The sequence below is a fragment of the Rhineura floridana genome, chromosome 1, assembly GCF_030035675.1.
Source record: "Rhineura floridana isolate rRhiFlo1 chromosome 1, rRhiFlo1.hap2, whole genome shotgun sequence".
In the NCBI taxonomy this organism is placed as follows: Eukaryota; Metazoa; Chordata; class Lepidosauria; order Squamata; family Rhineuridae; genus Rhineura; species Rhineura floridana.
In genome coordinates, this window is record NC_084480.1 from 108,405,410 (window position 1) to 108,424,618 (window position 19,209).

The following is a 19,209-nucleotide window of genomic DNA, read 5'->3' on the forward strand; positions in this document are numbered from 1 at the left end:
TGCATAGACAAATACGGTGAGAAAAGGAGTCAGACTGTGTAGCTGCTTTCTGGATGTGGAAAGATAATAGGAGACTAGACTGAAACCCGTTATGATCATTTTCACTTGTACATTAAAACCCGATAGCTCAAAATCACTGCTTTGATCTCAGTATCTCCTGAATAGTTAATAGACTCTGAAAAGTGGGGGCTAATCGTTGGAAACCATTGCTTCAGTGGAAGTGGAGATATTTAGGTAATGGAGCTCACTTTGAGTTGTTATATATAACCCTAATCCCACTTGTCAAACATCAGCATGTAAATTTCTTAATGAGATTTCAATCCTTTGCTAGTTTTCTGGCCACTTCCTCTGGGCCTAGTATTCAATTGAGTTTGTTCATTCCTGGGCACAAGCGCCTTCTGATGGGCTTTTGGGAGTAGCTTAGTAAAATGCTAATAGTTTTGGTTTTAAATATATTTGCAAAGATTTCCATACTTTCATTTTTTTAACATACCTACTGCTCTGCTTCTAATTCTACTGTTTTAATTGAGAGTGTGCTAAATGGCTTTCAGTTTCAGCAGCTGCTCTGATGCTGTATTAATCCTATTACTGTAGGAGCTAAAGCTTCCTGGGATGATAGCTGTTGCAAAGTTCCTTTACTAAAGAAGACCTTCATTGAGTACTTTGTACTGAAAGTAAACATTCGGCTAAATTGGAACAAAGCTTTCAAAAAATGTAATGGCAACAAGACACTACTACTTACTTTCAGTGGCTTGAATTCAAATTTCCCATGAAAGGAGTTCTACTTACGGGATGTTTCCACTGGAAGAAGTGGGGAGGCGATGTTCACCAATTCTTCCTTTGCTTTGCAGCCCCTGTGGCTCCCTGAAGCATCTTGTATGTGGAGGCGTAATTTTAGTTGTAAAGTGGTTCTCATACAACCTAAGTTTGGAGCACTTGATTTTATTTTTGCCTCAAATAAACTTTTGAAGACTATACACCTTCCAAATGTACCAGAAATATACAATTGACTTATTAGAATTTCTTTTCACATCATGAAACTCGCATGTGTTTGTAATCACATATGGAATGTCTGGTAAAGGATGCCAAGCCAATATATTTTATCAGTTTGGCTATCAGACATATAAACAATATTGTGACTTGGTACTGTAGTAGTTGGACAATCAATCTTCCAGCTGGCTCAGAACCTCTCTCTGACAATAACTAGCGATTTTAAACAACACTCCTATATTTAGGCTGCAGTCCTACACCCACTTCCTTGGGAGTAATCCCTGTTAAACTCTGTAGAGCAGGGGTGGCCACTCTGTGGCTCTTCAGATGCTGCTGAACTACAGCTCCCATCAGTCTCAGCCAATACATGGTCAGGGATGATGGGAACTGTAGTCCAGCAGCATCTGGAGAGCCACAGAGTGGCCACCCCTGCTGTAGAGTTTACGTCTGAGTAGATATGTATAGGGGACAACTATTCCCGATGTTAAGATCAGAAAAATTTGTTTCTAAGCTTTAATAAAATAAAATGGACACAATCAAGATTTTTTTCTACAAATGTTAGAAGTATCAGTGATGTAATAAAAAAAGGAAAAATAATTTCTAAACTGAAAAAAGAAAAGGCAGATTTGGATTACACCAACATTGTTACAAAAGATACAAATCAGTATTGAAGCAAGTGTATATGCAGACCATAAGCCTATGGTTATGGAATCACTTAGAGCAGAGTTGAGAGGTCTGGGGGCCAAATGCATCTTTCCAGACATCTGAATCTATCCCATGGAACTCTTCCCAGGCTGTACCTGCTATCCCCAACCATAACATTCACTGGCCCTGCTTCACGCTCAGAGTGTTTTTACTGGCTAGAATTTGTCCTTGAACTCTGGTAATTAGGGCTGTTCATAGCCCTCCCATTCCGCCCCGTAGCCTCAATCTGTGGGCCCCAGTCCGCCCTGTCCTGAAGATGAAACCATCCACCTCACCCCGATGGGACAACCCACGCCACCCCACCCGGATCTTTCCCTGAAGTTAGGGTGGGGCTAAAGTTTTTTTAAAATATGTTTGGGAGGGAGGAGAAAGATACAGTGTCTCATTTTCTCCTGAGAACAGGCAGGTGCAACCTGCACCATGCAAGAACTATTTTGAGCCCAGCATAGGGCACATTTGTGGGATGGCACATAGTTCCCAGAGTGATGGGAGGGAGATTCCTTCTCCAGCTTTGAAGGGAGGACATCGTTGGAGCGGAGGGTCGGAGATCCACGTAAGAGGGCAGTGTCAGTTACAGGACTTGCTGGCAGCTGCTCCGTGGCCGCCTCCCTCCAGAAGCCAGTGCCCGGCATTGAATGTTGTCACTCACCCCCCCCCATGCCCCGTCCCCTGATAGCCCTGGATCACTCTAGGCCACCATATATGATCCTTACTGATCTGGCACTATCTGAACCCAACTCAGATGAGGCTTAAAGGCCTTCTTGGAATACGGAGCGCAGCCCTACTGATAATGCCTCTTGCCTTTCTTGATTGAAGATACAAAAGGGTTTGTGAGTGAATGTAGAAACTAGCTTACTGTACAAAGTTACATTTGTTACTCTACCTACTTTGCTTATAGCCCTGCCACTACTTGCATATGAAACAATGAACTTATTTAATTTCTGAAGAAAATTTAGGACATAGTTTAGGCCATCTATGTAGATCCAAAAGCAAAAGTCTCTACAAAACGGTATTTCTTCAAAAATATTTGCTTTGTTAAAATGAACCAGAAATGCCTGTTCCCTGTCTCCTTTGTTACATATTTTGGCAGTAGAGCTATTAGAAGCCAAACTAAACAAGGAGTTAAAATAAAAAAAAGATGCAGGAGATACTGTTCTAACTTTGACAGAGCCCATGTATTCACTAACGGATCTAGACAAGCAAATAAAAGGATATGGAAAATAGCTGGTTCTAAGTTAAACCGAGCAAACCAACTCAGAGGAGGCTGGCAGGAGTGGAGCCAGTGGAAGGGGCCACCCCATCCAATTGGCTGTTTTGGGGGGCTTGCCCTGGCTCCGCTTGCACCAGTCTCGGCTGAGCTGTCCGGGTCCTGGCTGCACCTGGGTGGTGGCAGAGTTCTCCAGCAGCACAAGCTACATCTGGGGGCGGGGAAACGTCTGCTGCCAGCAGCACCCAGGAGTGCCACCAACCTTGGCCACAGCTATGCTGTATCCGGCAGCCCCTCAGCCTGGCGTATCTGGGAGGTGGATTGCACCCAAAGAAAGCAAAAAAATACATTATAGGAATAAATATTTCAAATGGGGGGAAAGTTCACGCAACTCTAAAAGGATTATAAGCTCTTGTGACCCAAGGTTCAATGATACTGTATTTAAAAATTAGAAGAAGGTTGCAAGGTAGAAACCCATGTGGGTTTGAATACTTCAGATAAGGTCATCTGTGCAGGGATATCTCACATCACATGAGCAAATAAAAGAGATGACAGAGTTTGAAAAATTAATTCTGAGGACCAATAGGCATAGACTAGCAAAATTTTTCCAACTTTTGGTTAAATATGATGCCGAACCTGAACTAGTGAAAGAACATATGGTGAAATGGGCACAGAATATAAGGGAATTCTTTTATTTATTTGTCTATGTATTAAGTGTCAAATTTAACAAAAAGAGAGAGAGTGGGGAAAAACCAATGAAAAAGAAAAGATACATAAATACAATAACAATAATACTGTCAGCTCACATTGAAAATACAGCCATCAGTGCTTCCATCTAAGATTAAACATAGACATTAATATAACCCCTCTAGATGCCCAAATAGGTATCCACACAAAATTGGTGTTTATATATATATAAAAAAATTCAAATGTAGAGGGTGAGGCCCTTAGACCATTGCGTAATCAACACTGGGTGGTTATCCTTCCAGGCTCGAAGTATGAAGCTCATACCTGCCCGGTGCCCCTCCTTTCAAGCTCCACATTCAAAGGTTGAAAGGGGGAACAGAGAAACATGGAAAGGCCACCCCACCTGATCTCTTCAGTCTCCAAAAAAGATCGGCATGCAGACCCTTTTTTTCCCCTTCATTGCTGTGCAGTGGACCAGTCCCTGTCAGAACCAATAACTGCTTTCAGACATCAGCTCTGGCAGAGACTTTTCTGTCATGCAGGGATGAAGAAACAGCTATCTTTAAAGACTGCTTCAAACAGCGCTTGCTTGGATTGCTGTGTCATCACACCAGTCGATTGGGGGGGGGATCCTGCTTACGTGAGCTCAGGTGTGTGAAAGAGCTCCCTGCAGGGAGCTCTCTGGCACACCCAACCAAGCAGGATCACTCTCCCTTTGCATCAGCCAATGCGGGTGGAGAGGGGACAATCATGGTTAGTGCTGAGTTCATGTGTGCATGAGAGCTCTCTTGCACACTCAGGGAGTGTTCTGGCACAGCCAGGCAGCTTTAATCCCCGTTCAGCTGGTGAGGCGCTCCTCTGCCTATTTCTTCTTTGCAGTCTTGCCCTGCTTGGAGAGGCTATTGCAGAGACCTCCACTGTATTCATCCTGGAGGCTCCCTTCTCTCCTGCCTCCTTCTCTGTGGTGGTGGGGTGGTGGTGGATCGGAGGGCAACAGGGTTCTGCCATGTCCTGCCAGGAAAACACACCTGTACATTATTGTACCACTGAACTTTTGAAATTAAGTATAGTATATTTATGTATTCCTCAAGTATCATAAAGAAATGTCTTGTAACTTAAAATATTCATCTTAACCTGACCCCCAAATACTAAATTTCAGTGATGCCCATCTTTCCAGATCACTAGAAATCTTCCATTGTCAACCTATTTATGTTCATTTTAATTGTTTGTGAGATATGTCTTGGGAACCAAAATATCAAAATACGTTAGGACCTCTGGGTACCACCAAAATTGCAAATTAGTATACAAAGTATGCAGTCTACAGTTACCCGCTGGCATTAATTCAGACTTCAACAAGTTAATCATGTACCCATAAATGGTACCAAAATTACTAATTATCTTTATTAATTCTGGTATAGATGTTTCTGGTCTACTAATAAATAAGAGTAAATCATCCACATACAAAGCTACTGTAATTTAAATTCTTGAGCAGGCACTAAGACATCACCAAGTGGGTTGAAGGCAAGAAAAAATGTCATCACTCCAAAAGTACCTCTGAGTTGCCCCTTGCTTTGGAGTAGCTTGCTCATGAACAAAACCAGAAATCTCCCTGTTCTGTCTCATTGCACATGCCAGTGGTTCCAAACATAAACCAAATATCAACGGAGATAGAGGGCAACCCTGTCTTGTATCTCTCCAAAACAAATGGATCTGAAAGGATTCCGTTTTTCCTAAATTGTGATTTAAGAGAGAATTCACTTTTTAAATTCTTGAGGAGATCCAAATTTCTCCAAATGTGGTGAACGCATGACATGATGGAATTACATCGACCTCTCATGGCCAGAGACAGGAAACACAAACTTGTCTTTGTCCATTGGGCATGTGTTTCCCCCCAGTCCATTTCCTGTCTTGGGATGGAGCAGATATGTGTTTCACACCCCGACTCTGTCCACTTTTATCACAGGCTTTTGTTTCTTGTTTCTTTTTCCAAAGTAACAAATATAAATTGCGAGTATATTTTTCAAACATTTTTTCAGTATCCAACGATAAAAGTACAGCTGGATTCATTCTATTGCTATTTAGCCAAATTGGTTACTAATGTTAAATGGCCTTCTGCCCCTCTATAGTTAATAAAACAATATATAATATAATAAATCAATAAATATACAGGGGGAAATTAGATATCTGGGGAAATAATTGAAAAATGGCTCATAAATTCTCTTCTAATATGCGGATAAGAGAAAGTTGTTCTAAGATCATGAGAAGGTGGTACATTACCCCAGTAAAGATAAATAAATTTAACAAAAATTACCTGCCTACATGTTGGAAATGCCAGAAAAAAGGGGTGTTTTTCCTTACTTATAGCAGAAAGGTGTGATTATGTATATAAAAAAAATACTGGAAGAAAATGTCAGTTAATAAGGATTCTAGTTTTTGAAATCCCATTTCATCCAGTATTCTTTTTATTAAATTATGTGAAAGAATCTGTCAGACCAGGCATAAAGAACTAATTTCCTATATATTAGCTGTAGACAGAATGCTCTTTGCAAACTATTGGGCAGTATTATCGACACCCAAAATTAAAGAATGGGTGGATAAAACATAGCACTTTAAATTATCTTTCTTTTCAAATTGTTTATAATTGTGCTGTCTTGGAGTCTTACAAACCTCAGTTTTAAAAAATGACTCCCTTCCCCCCCAAAAAAAATGTATTGGAATGCATGCTTTGAGCTCTCTGTTTCCCTTTACATGCATTCTCATACCTCAATAATTTAAATTAAGAATACTCTTATATAATAGATACACACCTAGTTGCTACCTACCAAGTTATCTAATTATTTTGAACTTTATTGCAGTGCTGGCCATTCATTACTACTGTTTTACAGACTTGCACAAATCAACTGTAAATTAAGGGTGTATTCAGCTAACTTGTGCTAGCAGAAGCCAATGCAAGAATTCCCACTAGCACAGTGGAACTTCTCTCCCTCTCTCTCTCTCTCTCTCTCCCCCTCCCTCCTCAGGGCACCCTGCGTACCCTTCCCAAAATCTGTTCTGGAAGGTCGGGAGAGCCCCCAGAACAGCACATTGGGGAGGACAAAGGAGGTGATTCCATTGGACAAGCCGAAATACTTGCGCTATTGGAACAATATCCTTAGCGCTAAGTTGAATGCAACGCTATGTGGGGAGGAAATGAGTTTAATTTTATCTACTTCTATCTTCATTCACTGTCTTCTATTATTGCACAAAGGGTATAAAAACGATTTCAAAAATCAGCTGTGTGATTTTTATGTTCTGGTTATATTTCTGCCGACTTTTTTCTTTTGAAGCTGAAGGACTATAATTCTTGTAGAACTTCTGTGTTTAGAGCTCAGGGGATAAAGTTGTCAACTATCTTTTTTCATAGATTCGGTGGAAATATATGATTGTAGATGAAGGCCATCGAATGAAGAACCATCACTGCAAGCTGACTCAGGTGTTGAATACTCATTACGTTGCCCCAAGAAGGATTCTCTTGACTGGAACTCCACTGCAGAACAAACTACCAGAACTTTGGGCTCTCCTTAATTTCCTCCTCCCAACAATTTTCAAGAGTTGCAGTACCTTTGAACAGTGGTTCAACGCCCCTTTTGCCATGACTGGAGAAAGGGTACTTTATGAGTTTGATTAAACTTACAGAGATTACAATACAAACAATGTAAAATATATTTTATACGATAGCTAAGGTATATTTTCCCCAGGTAGCATGCCATCACATGGGTAACAACACCATCTAGCATCCGAAGGCAAGAACGTATTGAAGTCAAGACCTGGGGCATCAAGCCCCTCCCACTCCAGTTCATTCTTGCCTTCGTCCCAGGCAGTTATATCCACTTTTAGGAGTAGTTTTAAAACTAAGTTAAGTGTGTGTGTGTTGTAGTGAGAGAGTGTGGGGGACTGGGTTGTGCTTGCGAATTTGTGCTTCCACCTGTTCCCTCCCCTCTTTCACTGTTCTTTTGATCTAGTTGGGGCTTATTGGGGGTTTTGTTTTGGTCTTCCCCATTTTTTCATGCCCTACCTTTTCCTCGCCTTTTTTGTTTTGGGGTCAGCAGTGGCTGCTGTTCCCCCTCAGGCGGAGACGTTTCTTCGTCCTCCGAGCCCCGCTTTACTGCGCCTCTTGTCCTTTGCAGCGGCAGCTATTTTACTCTCCTTTTGTTAGGAGCCTGCGGCAAAGCCTGTTCTTGCCGCCAGCTTCCTTTCTACCCAGGCGGCGGCAGCTTTGTATTTTTTGGCTGCTAGGAGCTCACGAATGTGGCTTCCTTTATTGCAGCCTTTGTTGGCGGCTTGCCTAGTGTTTCCTGCAGTGAGGATTTCTTCCACCCGGCTGTGCCCCCCCGGACTCGCTATTGCGGCCGTGAGGAGAATGCGGCTGCGCCCCCTCCCCGGATCACTACTGCGGCCGTGACGAGGATGCGGCGGCCGCTCTTTATTTTTTGCTGAGGCAGCAGCTTCCTCACATTTGTTTGAACACAGGTGGGATACTTTCCCCTGCTCCATCTGGAGTTTCTCTGGCTACGTGACAGCCATCATTGCGCCTTTGTTAAACGGCCTGCTCCTGTCTCCTGTACGGTCGCCAGAGAAATTTTCCCGCTCTTTTTCAGCGGGCGCCATTTTGTCCGTTGCCTTTCCCCCTACTCTTTTAGTTCAAGGAACAGCTTGGCTTAACTCCTTCCTGTTCCTCCTCACACCTTCACGTTTTCTTGTGTGTGCATTGTTCCAGTGAGGGGGATATTTAGACTATATTCTTCTAAGTTTAAAATACAATAATTATAATAATACCTAAAGGCAGAAAGTGATGGAGAGGCCTGAACAGACAGGCTTCTACATATTAACGCCACAAGAGCAGTACTGCACCTCTCCAGCTGCGTGTGTACTTGAGCCAGTAGTGGACTTAGGGTTGTACCGTTTCCCTTGACTGTGGGCGTGTACTGAAGCCCCTCTCCACACCGCACCCCCCACCTTTGTGCATGTGTTGGTGATATATATACCGCACCCCCCACCTTTGTGCATGTATATAATGGCGGATCGACAGCCAGAGGCAGCTCATGCGATGGGCAAAACAGCCGTGCAAGGCCACGTCGCATCACAAGTCTACTAAGCACAAGCAACCCAGACTTCACTCCAAGGCTGTCGCTAAAACCAAACACTTATCTAGCCACAGTGCTGCCAAGCGAGCACGATACATGTCTGTCCCGGCTTCAGAGGATGCTGGCCAAGAAAGTTTAACAGCCCTCTTTCATTTTCCTGCCGAGTTGTCCGAGGACAAATTTGAGGGGTTCCCTAGCCAACCAGATGTGGGCTGTCCGTCTCAACCCATGTCACCAACTAGAGCTCATACGTCTCACCAGTCTGATGAGCCCCCTGCAATTTTGCCTCAACAAAGGCAGCCACCTCTGATCCGCCAAGGGCAGCCAGTGCCCTCAGATCCTTAGTTGGCCGCTCTTGCCGCTCTACTGGGGTTTCAGTTGTCTCCTGAATTTCTCTCACAGTTGCAGAACATACCAGGCTTCTTCTCACAAGCGCAGTCACGGTCACAGGCAAATCCATTGCTTCAGGAGAGTGCGCAGCGACAATCTGGCAACATGGGTCATTGCTGCTACAATGATGTAGTTCCACCACCCTCACCAAACCCATTTGATGTTGCTGGAGGCAGGATTGGCGATGAGATTACCGGTTTGGAGGATCCTTCGTGTTCTCTACAAACCGAGGGAGATGAGTGGAACGGTGATTCAGAACTGGAGGAGGATTCGTCCTATCGCCTTTTTGATTCGGCCAACTATCTTCTCCTCACTCGTAGAGTTCTGGACACTTTAGGCCTCCAACCTTTACAACCTGAATCTACCACTCCTCCTGTAAAGGGAGCCAAGGTCCTCAAATCTCCCAGATTGGCAGATCACTACCTTCCTGTGCCAGACCCTATCGACAAACTGGCCAAGGAAGAATGGGCTCACCCGCTGCAGGCACGCCATTTCTCTATCCTTGCCAACAGACTCTGTGTCTTGGTCCCAGAGTTAATGAATCGCCTGAACGTCCCAGGGATAGATGAGCTGATTCTTAGTTTGGTCTCAAGGTCCCTCCTACCGAAAGAAGGGGACTCACAGCTGAAGGATCCTTCTGAGCGATGGATAGACTACGCTCTGTGGAAAAATCACAAGGCTACCACCTTTACTATTCGGGCGTCTGCTGCAGCTTCCATCTTCTCAAGAGCTTCTATGATGTGGCTGGACAAACTTTTAGATGATCCTAATCCAGATCCAGTCAGACTCAGGAAGGGCCTGGTGAAGTTACACAAGGCTGCAGTGTTTGTGGCTGATGCTACCTTAGATGCAACTTAGCTGGGAGCGCAGGCCCTAGCCGCACAGGTGGTTGCTCGGCGTACGCTTTGGCTCAGGCACTGGGATGCGGATTCTACGGCCAGGGTCAACTTGTCGAGGGTCCCCTTCTCGGGCTCATTACTTTTCGGAGAGGAAGCCCTCAAAGCGGTCTTGGTAGACCCCAAAGATAATCGAAAGCCAATATTGGCCACATCCAAGAAGCATGATCGCAGGCTATTCAGACGTTTCACTCCATACCACTAGTTTCAGCCCTTTCGAGGTGCGCGGCCTGGGGGCCGGGGCTGCGATTCTCGATCTACCAGATTCTGTTCCTCCAGGGGATCCTGGCACAAACAGCATTTTCAAAACAAAGTTCAGAACCAGGGACATCAAGGTGCCTCCTCATATGGTAAGGGAGCTCATCAGCGCAGACAGTACTGACGCTATCCCTGTCGGAGGCAGATTGCTTCTGTATGCAAACCACTGGCTGCGTTTGACACAGGACGCTTGGATCAGAGATCTCTTCTCTCACGGTTATGTATTGGAGTTTTGGTTAATCCCTCCGGACAGATTCCTTCCCTCTCCTCTTCCCAGAGCTCGAGACAGGTGCTGGATCATGCAGGAAGCTATAGCTCATCTCCTCAACATAGCTGCAACAGAACCAGTACCATCAGCAGAGAGGTCAAAAGGGGTTTACTCTCTCCTGTTTGCAGTTCCCAAGCGAGATCTGTTGTGGAGGGCGGTGTTAGACCTCAAGTTCGTCAACCGTTTCATGAAGTATCGATGATTGAAAATGGAGTCCCTGGTGTCCATTATAGAAGCTCAACAGGAAGGGGACTTTCTGGCCTCCATAGATCTAAAGAAGGCTTACCTCCACGTTCCTATCTGCCGTGCTCACAGAAGGTTTATACGGTTTGCCTTTGGCCCTCATCACTTTCAATACCTGGTGATGCCATTTGGACTCTCGTCGCCCCCGAGAGTATTCACCAAAATTTTGCTCACCCTGGTGGCTTACTTCCTCCTCCTCCTCCTCCAGGGTGTACATATCTATCCCTATTTGGACGATTTGCTAATTTGGGCGGGAACCAGGGACCGGGCCTGCTATCACATTTACAGTACCCTCAAGGTTCTGCGCACCCATGGTTGGCTAGTCAACATCAACAAAAGTCACCTACAGCCAACTCAATGACTGCAGCATCTGGGAGTGATATTGGATACCACACAGGCCATGATCTTCCTGTCACCAGATCGCATTGTAGCCATCAGAAATATGGCACTGCTCCTGTCACATCGCTCGAGGGCGGAAGTAATGCTTCTGGCAAAGGCTCTGGGGATGCATGTTTCCACCATTCACATTGTACCGTGGGCTCTGCATCATACTCAACCCCTCCAGTGGGCCTTACTGCCTTTCCAGCGGGACATTGCCAGTTCCAACCACCAGGTAATCCACCTGGATCCTGCATTGTCTTTCCTTCTGATGGTGGTTGACATCCCAAAACCTCAGCAAGGGAACTCCATTCCAAGAACCAGACAGGACTGTAATAAGCACAGATACCAGCCTGTCCAGCTGGGGCCTCCACAGCAATTTCCAATTTGTTCAGGGTGTCTGGTCCAGCTTGGAGAAGAATCAGAGCATCAACTGGCTGGAACTGAGAGCTGTCCACCTCGCCCTTTGACATTTTCAACCTATATTCCTTTTGGACCATGTATTGGTTTGGACAGACAACTCCTGCATGAAATCGCACTTGAACAGGCAAGGGGGAACCAGGTCAATTTCCCTCCAGATGGAAGTGTCCCAACTTTTCGACTGGGCCGAAATGCATCTGAAATTACTGAGGGCAGAGCATCTCAGTGGAGTTTTGAATGTGACAGCCGACTGGCTCAGCAGACAACAGGTGATTCTGGGAGAATGGAAACTTCACCCGCTGGTGTTCAGTCTTCTCCAATGTCAGTTCAGCATCCTCTCGGTGGATCTGTTTGCTTCCAGTCACAATTGCCAGCTGCCCCGGTACTTCTTGAGGTATCTGGAAATGACCGTGGAATCTGTAGATGCACTGTTGACACCGTGGCCGGATGGCCTGCTGTACACCTTTCCCCCGATACCGCTACTGGGCAGGACGCTGAGAAAGCTGCGACGCAAAAGGGCCAGACTGGTCCTGATAGCCCCGTATTTATTTATTTATTTTATTTTATTTATTTAATTACATTTCTAGACTGCCCTATAGCAGAAAGCTCTCAGGGTGGTGTACAACAAATAAAATCACAATTAAAATATGAGCAAGTGTGAAAAATATAACATGATAAAAATCCAAAATAGAATTGCCATGAGTTTATAAATTAAAATCCATATTAGGTTTAAAATTAAATTTAAAATGTTTAAAAAGCCTGGGCGAAAAGGTAGGTTTTTACCTGGCGCCGAAAAGATAATAAAGAAGGCGCCAGGCGTATCTCGTCTGGGAGGGCATTCCATAGTTCGGGGGCCACCACCAAGAAGGCCCTAGATCTAGTTGTTGATCTCCGGGCCTCTTTATGAGTTGGGACCCGGAGAAGGGCCTTCGACGTCGAGCGTAGTGAACGGGTAGGTACATAGCGAGAGAGGCGCTCCACCAGATATTGCGGTCCGATGCCGTTTAGGGCTTTATAGGTAAGAACCAACACTTTGAATCTGGCCCGGAAACATATCGGTAGCCAGTGCAGCTGCGCCGGTGCAGCTGCGTACTGGCCTTGCCAGCTGTGGTTCTCGGACTTGCTTTCTCTGGCAGTAACAGATCATTGGAGGTTGCCAGTCAGGCCAGATCATTTGTCACAGGGTCCAATATAGCACCCGGACCCCAAATGGCTCAGTCTGACAGCTTGGCGTTTGAACGGGGACAGTTGATCCACGCAGGGCCATCTCATGGGGTTGTGGATACAATCCTGGCATCCAGAAGGCTGTCAACGTTTCACATCTACCAGAGTACTTGGTTTACCTTTTCCAAATGGTGTGAGTCCCAGGACTTCCAACCCTCTCAAGCTACTGTGCAAAAGGTGTTGCAGTTTCTACATAGAGGTCTGAAGATGGGACTCAAAGCTAACACCTTGTGTTGCCTTGCTTCCACCATATCCTCTATTCTCTCCGTGTCATCTCCTGGTGTTCCTATGGGCTCACATCCGCTTATCAGACACTTTTTGAAGGGAGCTGCCTTTCTGTCATCGGCAGTATGTCACCGTTTTCCTTCGTGGAGTTTATCAAAGGTCCTGCAAGTTCTGCAGTGCCCTCCCTTTGAACCCCTTCGATCAGTGCCGTTGCGACTGTTGTCCTTCAAGGTCCTGTTCCTGGTGGAGGTCACCTCGGCGAGAAGAGTTTCAGAGTTGAGGGCACTGTCCTTGGCCTGCCATCTCTGCATCTTCCATAAGGACTCAGTGGTGTTGCGCCCAGACCTGTCCTTTCGCCCCAAGGTCAATTCAGCTTTCCACTGCATCCAGGACATTGTTCTTCCCTCGTTCTGTCTGAACCCCATCCATCCACTGGAGAAGGCCTGGCACTCGCTAGATGTCCAGAGGGCCCTCAAGACCTACCTGTCTCAAACCCAGGACATAAGATTATCGGATTCATTGTTTGTATCCTTTCACCCTCGTACTCTGGGGAAAAAGGTTGCTAACTCAACTTTATCCTGTTGGCTGTGCGCGCCTGCATTGCATTGGCCTATGAGTCACTTAAGCTTCCAGTGCCTAGAAAGATAACAGTGCATTCGACTAGGTCAGCAGCCACTACGGCTGCTTTCACAGCCAACGCACCTCTTGCAGAGATTTGCAGAGCGGCTGTATGGTCTACTCCAGACTCCTTTATTAAACATTATAAGATAGACCATTACGCCTCTGCCGATGCCTCTTTTGGTAGGCGTGTTTTGCAACAGGTTCTTTCTGACAAGTAATCAGTGGGTGGTCCCTGCCTGTTGGGGGCTGCTTTGGTACATCCCACGTGATAGCATGCTACCTGGGGAATATGGACCATTGGCCTCACCTGAAGGGCGATTTTCCCAGGTATCATGCCATCACGACCCTCCCTGTTGGAGGTCGTCTGGGTATTTTGTACCATCTTTCAAATTATTACTCTTCAGAGTTGTACTGTTTTGCACTGTATAGTTGAGTCAAGACCTTTCTAGAACTGTTAAAATGAATGTAGTTCTGTGTTATTATTTGGGACAGTGTCTCTATTTTCCTTGCTGGTAGGCCCTTTGGCCTTTTATATTTTCTCAGATATCTCACTTCGGCTTCATCACGAATGAACTGGAGTGGGAGGGGCTTGATGCCCCAGGTCTTGACTTCAATACATTCTTGCCTTCGGATGCTAGATGGCATTGTTACCCATGTGATGACATGATACCTGGGAAAATCACCCTTCAGGTGAGACCAATGGTCCATTTTTAAGGCATACTTTCAGCCTTAACATAATGATATTAACCCCTTTATAAATTACTTGACAGAAATACCTCTTCAGATTCTCAGTTTTCTAAACCATGTAATACATGCTATGATTTAAACAGTGGAATTCTGTTTTCATTGGGAAAAAATTAAAATGTTCTCATTTTCTTTTTAAAAAACATCGTATTTCTTATTTCCATTATGTTCCTGCAGGTTGATTTAAATGAGGAGGAGACTATTCTGATCATTCGGCGTCTCCACAAAGTTCTACGACCCTTCTTGTTAAGGAGGCTGAAGAAAGAGGTTGAATCCCAGCTGCCAGAAAAGGTTTGTGTAGGGAACGCGGGCTGAAGTTTTCTAATATCATATATTAAACCCAAAATTCATAACTCCACTGAAGAAACATGTTGCTGTACAAAGATTCAGGCAAATTGATCTTTGTTGGCTCTAAATCTTGCCATATTTTACCATTCTGTATTGCGAGCAGAGAATAGCACTGATCTCTTTGCAGTGCCAATGTTCAGGAAGTCATAGAACTCATTTGCATAATAACTCATTGACCAACTGTCCTGTAATAATAATAATTGCTATTGTCTCTATAGTTGGTCCATTACAATGTGGGAACTGTCGTTTGCTGATTTACCTTTGAGTTACAATTGCACCTTTGCTTCTCAGTCTACAGAGTTACAGTCTGCTTAATAGTTGTTCTGTAACCCTCCTTATTCATAACATTCATCAGTCACCTTTCCATTGATTGTTGGTTTTATTTTGTATTGCCTTAGGTACAATCTCAATAATCCACCTCACTGGGACATTGTCAGATTCTTTCACAGCACAGACAATTCCTAGTGCCAGTGCTTGTTAGGTTCAAAAGACATACATCTAGAACGAAAGAATTCTGAGGCCAGGAGCTCACAATCCTACACAAAAATCCACTCCTAGTTACCCCATCCCCTCAGGCTTTATTCATTTCAGCTGTATAATGTAGTGGGGGAGTCATTTTGTTGCTGCTATTGGTAAACAACTGGGCATCAGAAATCCTTGCTGATCTACTGCAAATCACTCGGAGCTCTTCCAGAAGATCCAAATTCAGAGCAGGAGTGGGCAGAAGCAGGTAATCTCAATTAAAATACGCTGCTGAAATGAAGAAAGCTTTGGGTAACCAGGAGTGAATTTGTGTGCAGAACTGTTAGCTTAGTTCAGTTCTGGTACTCAAAACAAATTCTTGGTTTATGTCATTTGCAGCCAACTCTGGCTTTTGGGTTCAAATAAAGCAAAGTAAATCCCACAAGCCTGATATGTGCCCAATCCTGCTTTAGAGGATGTCTTCTGTGTGATGGTGGAGTTGACCCTCTTCAATATCGTCGTCCCTTGAAGTCAGACATTTAGAGATAGCAGGAAAATGAGACAACATCCAAAGTCCATTTTAGCTAATACTCTTTTTATCTATATGTTTGTCTGATTACAATTTATCTATACGTTTGTCTGATTTGTCTGTAAGCTATTTACTGGTAAAGATGGTTTGAAAATTCTAGATAGGGCTATGCATGTCTGTTACTGAGAATTTTTGAGAATTCTGAATTATTTACTATTTTTTTCTTCACACTAGGTTGAATATGTGATAAAGTGTGATATGTCAGCGCTTCAGAAGATTCTCTACCGCCACATGCAAGCCAAGGGAATCCTCCTAACTGATGGCTCTGAGAAGGACAAGAAGGTAAGAAGACTTTTAACATTTAGAGAATCTCAGTTTTTTCCAGAATAAACCTTCCCTAAATGAGAATTACATGGCATGAGTCTTCTTAAGCTTTGACGAGTCAAAGATGACATACAGTGCAACATTTATATACACATTCATGGTTTGGGAGTGGTGGTTGGATAGCACATAGCCATCTCTCTGCTGGCAGAGAGGAGCACGGCCAGTTGGGGTGTGGGGTGGGCAGAAAGGACAGAAAGGTACCTGCTGGTGGTAGCCAATAGAAAGCCCCAAACCAGGGCATTGCAGGATGGAGTGTGGTGCTGGTACCTTGAGTCCACTAGATCCAAAGCCCCATTGATCCCCCAAGGAATCAGGTGCTTGGGCCCCTCAGCTCACCAACCTGAAGTAAGTGTAGCATTAGAAAAAAAAAAAAAAGACACACGCCTCCCACCTTCTTCCCTGGCTGGAATGAGCCAGCAGGGTCTCAGATGCAGCACTGCAATTACTATGCCCCTCTGCTCCACTGCTCTCCAGTTGCAGTTTGAATTGTTCTGTCCACTGACAGATTTTTGTTACATCCCATGAACAGGTTTTCACAAATAAGTGGAGAAGAAAGGGTGGAACATGGGAGTAAAGTCCCTACAAGTCAGGAAAATCACTATTATTTTAAGTAACAGAAATAGGAGTTGCATTGTTTGGGATATGAAGGGTAGAGGGTATTACCAGAGACATAAAGTATGTTATGTTACATAGTAATAATGAAGTAAGCCATATTTTGTTGGACGTGAGCTTGTGCCCAAATTTTCATTTGAATTCATGATCTCTCTTCTGTTTCTTCCTCAGGGAAAAGGAGGAGCCAAAACTCTTATGAATACCATCATGCAGTTGAGAAAAATATGCAACCACCCATATATGTTTCAGCACATTGAGGTAAATCAACCTTGTGGTTTTGTTTTCTTGAAGGTTAATGTGATAGAGGAGTATTCTTGTGCTTTTTTCTGGTCTTAAATAGTGTTATGTAGGGCAGAGCCAAACTGGGAAATCCTTACTACATGCAAAATTGGCCCCCTTTTAGTGATCTTGGGGGACATTTGTGAACAGGGCTAAAAGTGTTTGTACATTGTACGAGGTGGGAAAAGGAAACTTGTCCCCATATTGCCAAAGCAATTGGGTGAAGCTCTGCCATTGCTTGAGTGTTATTGACCTGGCTTCAATGGACTTTTTGCTTTTGGGGTCTTTTGTTAAATTAGACCATTTTATGTAATAAATAGAAGAGTCAGCAGAAAGTTGTCAAATATTGTATATTTGCATTTCAGGAATCTATTCCTGAACTCTGGTTGAGTCTTTTAAGATAATCTACAATATTGTTTCAGGGCCTATTGCTTTCAGTAGTACAGAATGCTCTTGAGAGGCAGATGAACCCATGAAAATATCTTATCTCATTTTTAAACCAAAGCATGTAGACAAAATGTTAGGGTGGCAGAAGCAACAACATAGTTCAGAAAGATGAAGCTATCGTATTTGAGAGTTGGAGTGCTGGTATTCTGAATTATATGGGGCTACATAGTCCTATGAACTGTTGCACTGGAAAGAAGTGTTGTTTGGGATGGGTTTAACAACTTATGTAGCATCACAACTTGTATACATTGATGGTGTGAGGCAACTTAGGACATCACTGCTACACCATTGATGAGTAGCGCTTGTCAAAGAATTGTCCCCCGGGAGTCCCTTGCCCTCAGCACCCCAAGGGGGGTTCTTTGCTTCTGAGAACAGTCCCAACTTCTTTGGGTCTCTGCTTCCCAGGCAAAATCTTTCCCTCCTTCAGGAGTAATTACTCAGTAGTAGTACTGCCACCACCCTTCTTCCTGATTCCTTTCTCTGAGAGAAGGGTTCTCAGAGATCTATGCTACTCTAAAGGGATTAACCCTCATTAATCAATGGTAATGGCAATAGTAAGCGTTCAACAATCAATGACTACATTTAGAATCTTTAGTTCCAAGCCAATACACACTATTTATAAAAAGATAGTTTATTTAAAAGTACTAAGTTACAAAATAGGCTTTTTATTGGTCCTAATCAATCAATTTCAATAACTTGCAAGTAGATTGCCAGTTAATTAACATAAAATAAGTATGTTTGTTTGCAATGTAGTCTCTATGCACCTATAAGAGAAATATCATTTCTAAAATCTATTATTTTAACTAGCAGTTGCACTACAAAACTGGATTTATGAGTTTTAAAAGAGTTATATTGGATATCTTTTAATCTAATAGTGTCAAATAATTCACTGTTCTTATTTTGCAGGAATCCTTTGCTGAACATTTGGGCTATGCAAATGGTGTCATCAATGGGTAATTTTTTTTTCTGAGTAGCTCTCCAAGATTTCTTTGTCCATTTGCTGGGCAGCTTTTTTTTAACAACTTTCAAGAGCAGTTATTTATTAAAATAGCTCCATTCAGAGAACAAGTACCCTCTACTTCTGAGGAAGCAAATGACACATTCAGGAGTAATCACTTATTTGTAGAGGGCATATATTTATAGGCACATTGTGAGAGAGTTCATACATTTTTAAGATAAGTTGCAAAATAAATCAGTGGTTTCACTGGAGATACGTGCTTAAATCCCTTGCACTGAAATCAGTGGAACTTTTAACAGCACAATCGTATGCATATTTACTCACCAGTAAATCCCATTCAGATAAATGGGCCTACATCCAAGTACATGCTTAAGTTCGGTTGCTCACACCCCGGTTGTATAAATCAATCTGTATTTGGTTAAAGAAATGCTCCCTCATATTGTAGAACCATGTTTTATCAAACACATTTTTAGAAGGCCAAATGTTTAATAGATTCTGAAGGAAGAGGGCCAGTTATCTCCTACACCCTTAGAAAAGCCCAAAATGCAACTAAGCAGAGAGATCCTAAAAGCAATATATTTTGAACCTTAATAGATTTCTGAATCAACAAATGGTGATGTACTTTCCATTTCCTGTACCTGTCACCTCCCAGTGGTCCAGACATCAAAACATTCTTTTTTCTACTAGAAGCCAGGGACTAACTAACTGAAAAAGAATCAGCCAAGGACCAACTAGGAAGCAACTTCCTTTCTAGAACTAATCTTTTTCTTTCCTTCAACAGAGAAGGTTGTAGGTTTGAGTGTTTAGTCAG

General features: G+C 43.7%; 1 protein-coding gene across 7 annotated transcripts in view; it reads left to right on the top strand.

Moving 5' to 3' along the window:
* SMARCA2 (SWI/SNF related, matrix associated, actin dependent regulator of chromatin, subfamily a, member 2) overlaps window positions 1-19,209 on the top strand; it is a 166,370-nt gene that overhangs the window by 94,602 nt on the left and 52,559 nt on the right. For all 7 annotated transcript variants that reach the window (XM_061628942.1, XM_061628910.1, XM_061628932.1 and 4 more), the window contains 5 exons: window positions 6,993-7,235; window positions 14,557-14,670; window positions 15,953-16,060; window positions 16,886-16,972; window positions 18,347-18,393. In XM_061628942.1, coding sequence (XP_061484926.1) covers window positions 6,993-7,235; window positions 14,557-14,670; window positions 15,953-16,060; window positions 16,886-16,972; window positions 18,347-18,393 — 599 coding nt within the window. The remainder of the gene's footprint in view (window positions 1-6,992; window positions 7,236-14,556; window positions 14,671-15,952; window positions 16,061-16,885; window positions 16,973-18,346; window positions 18,394-19,209) is intronic.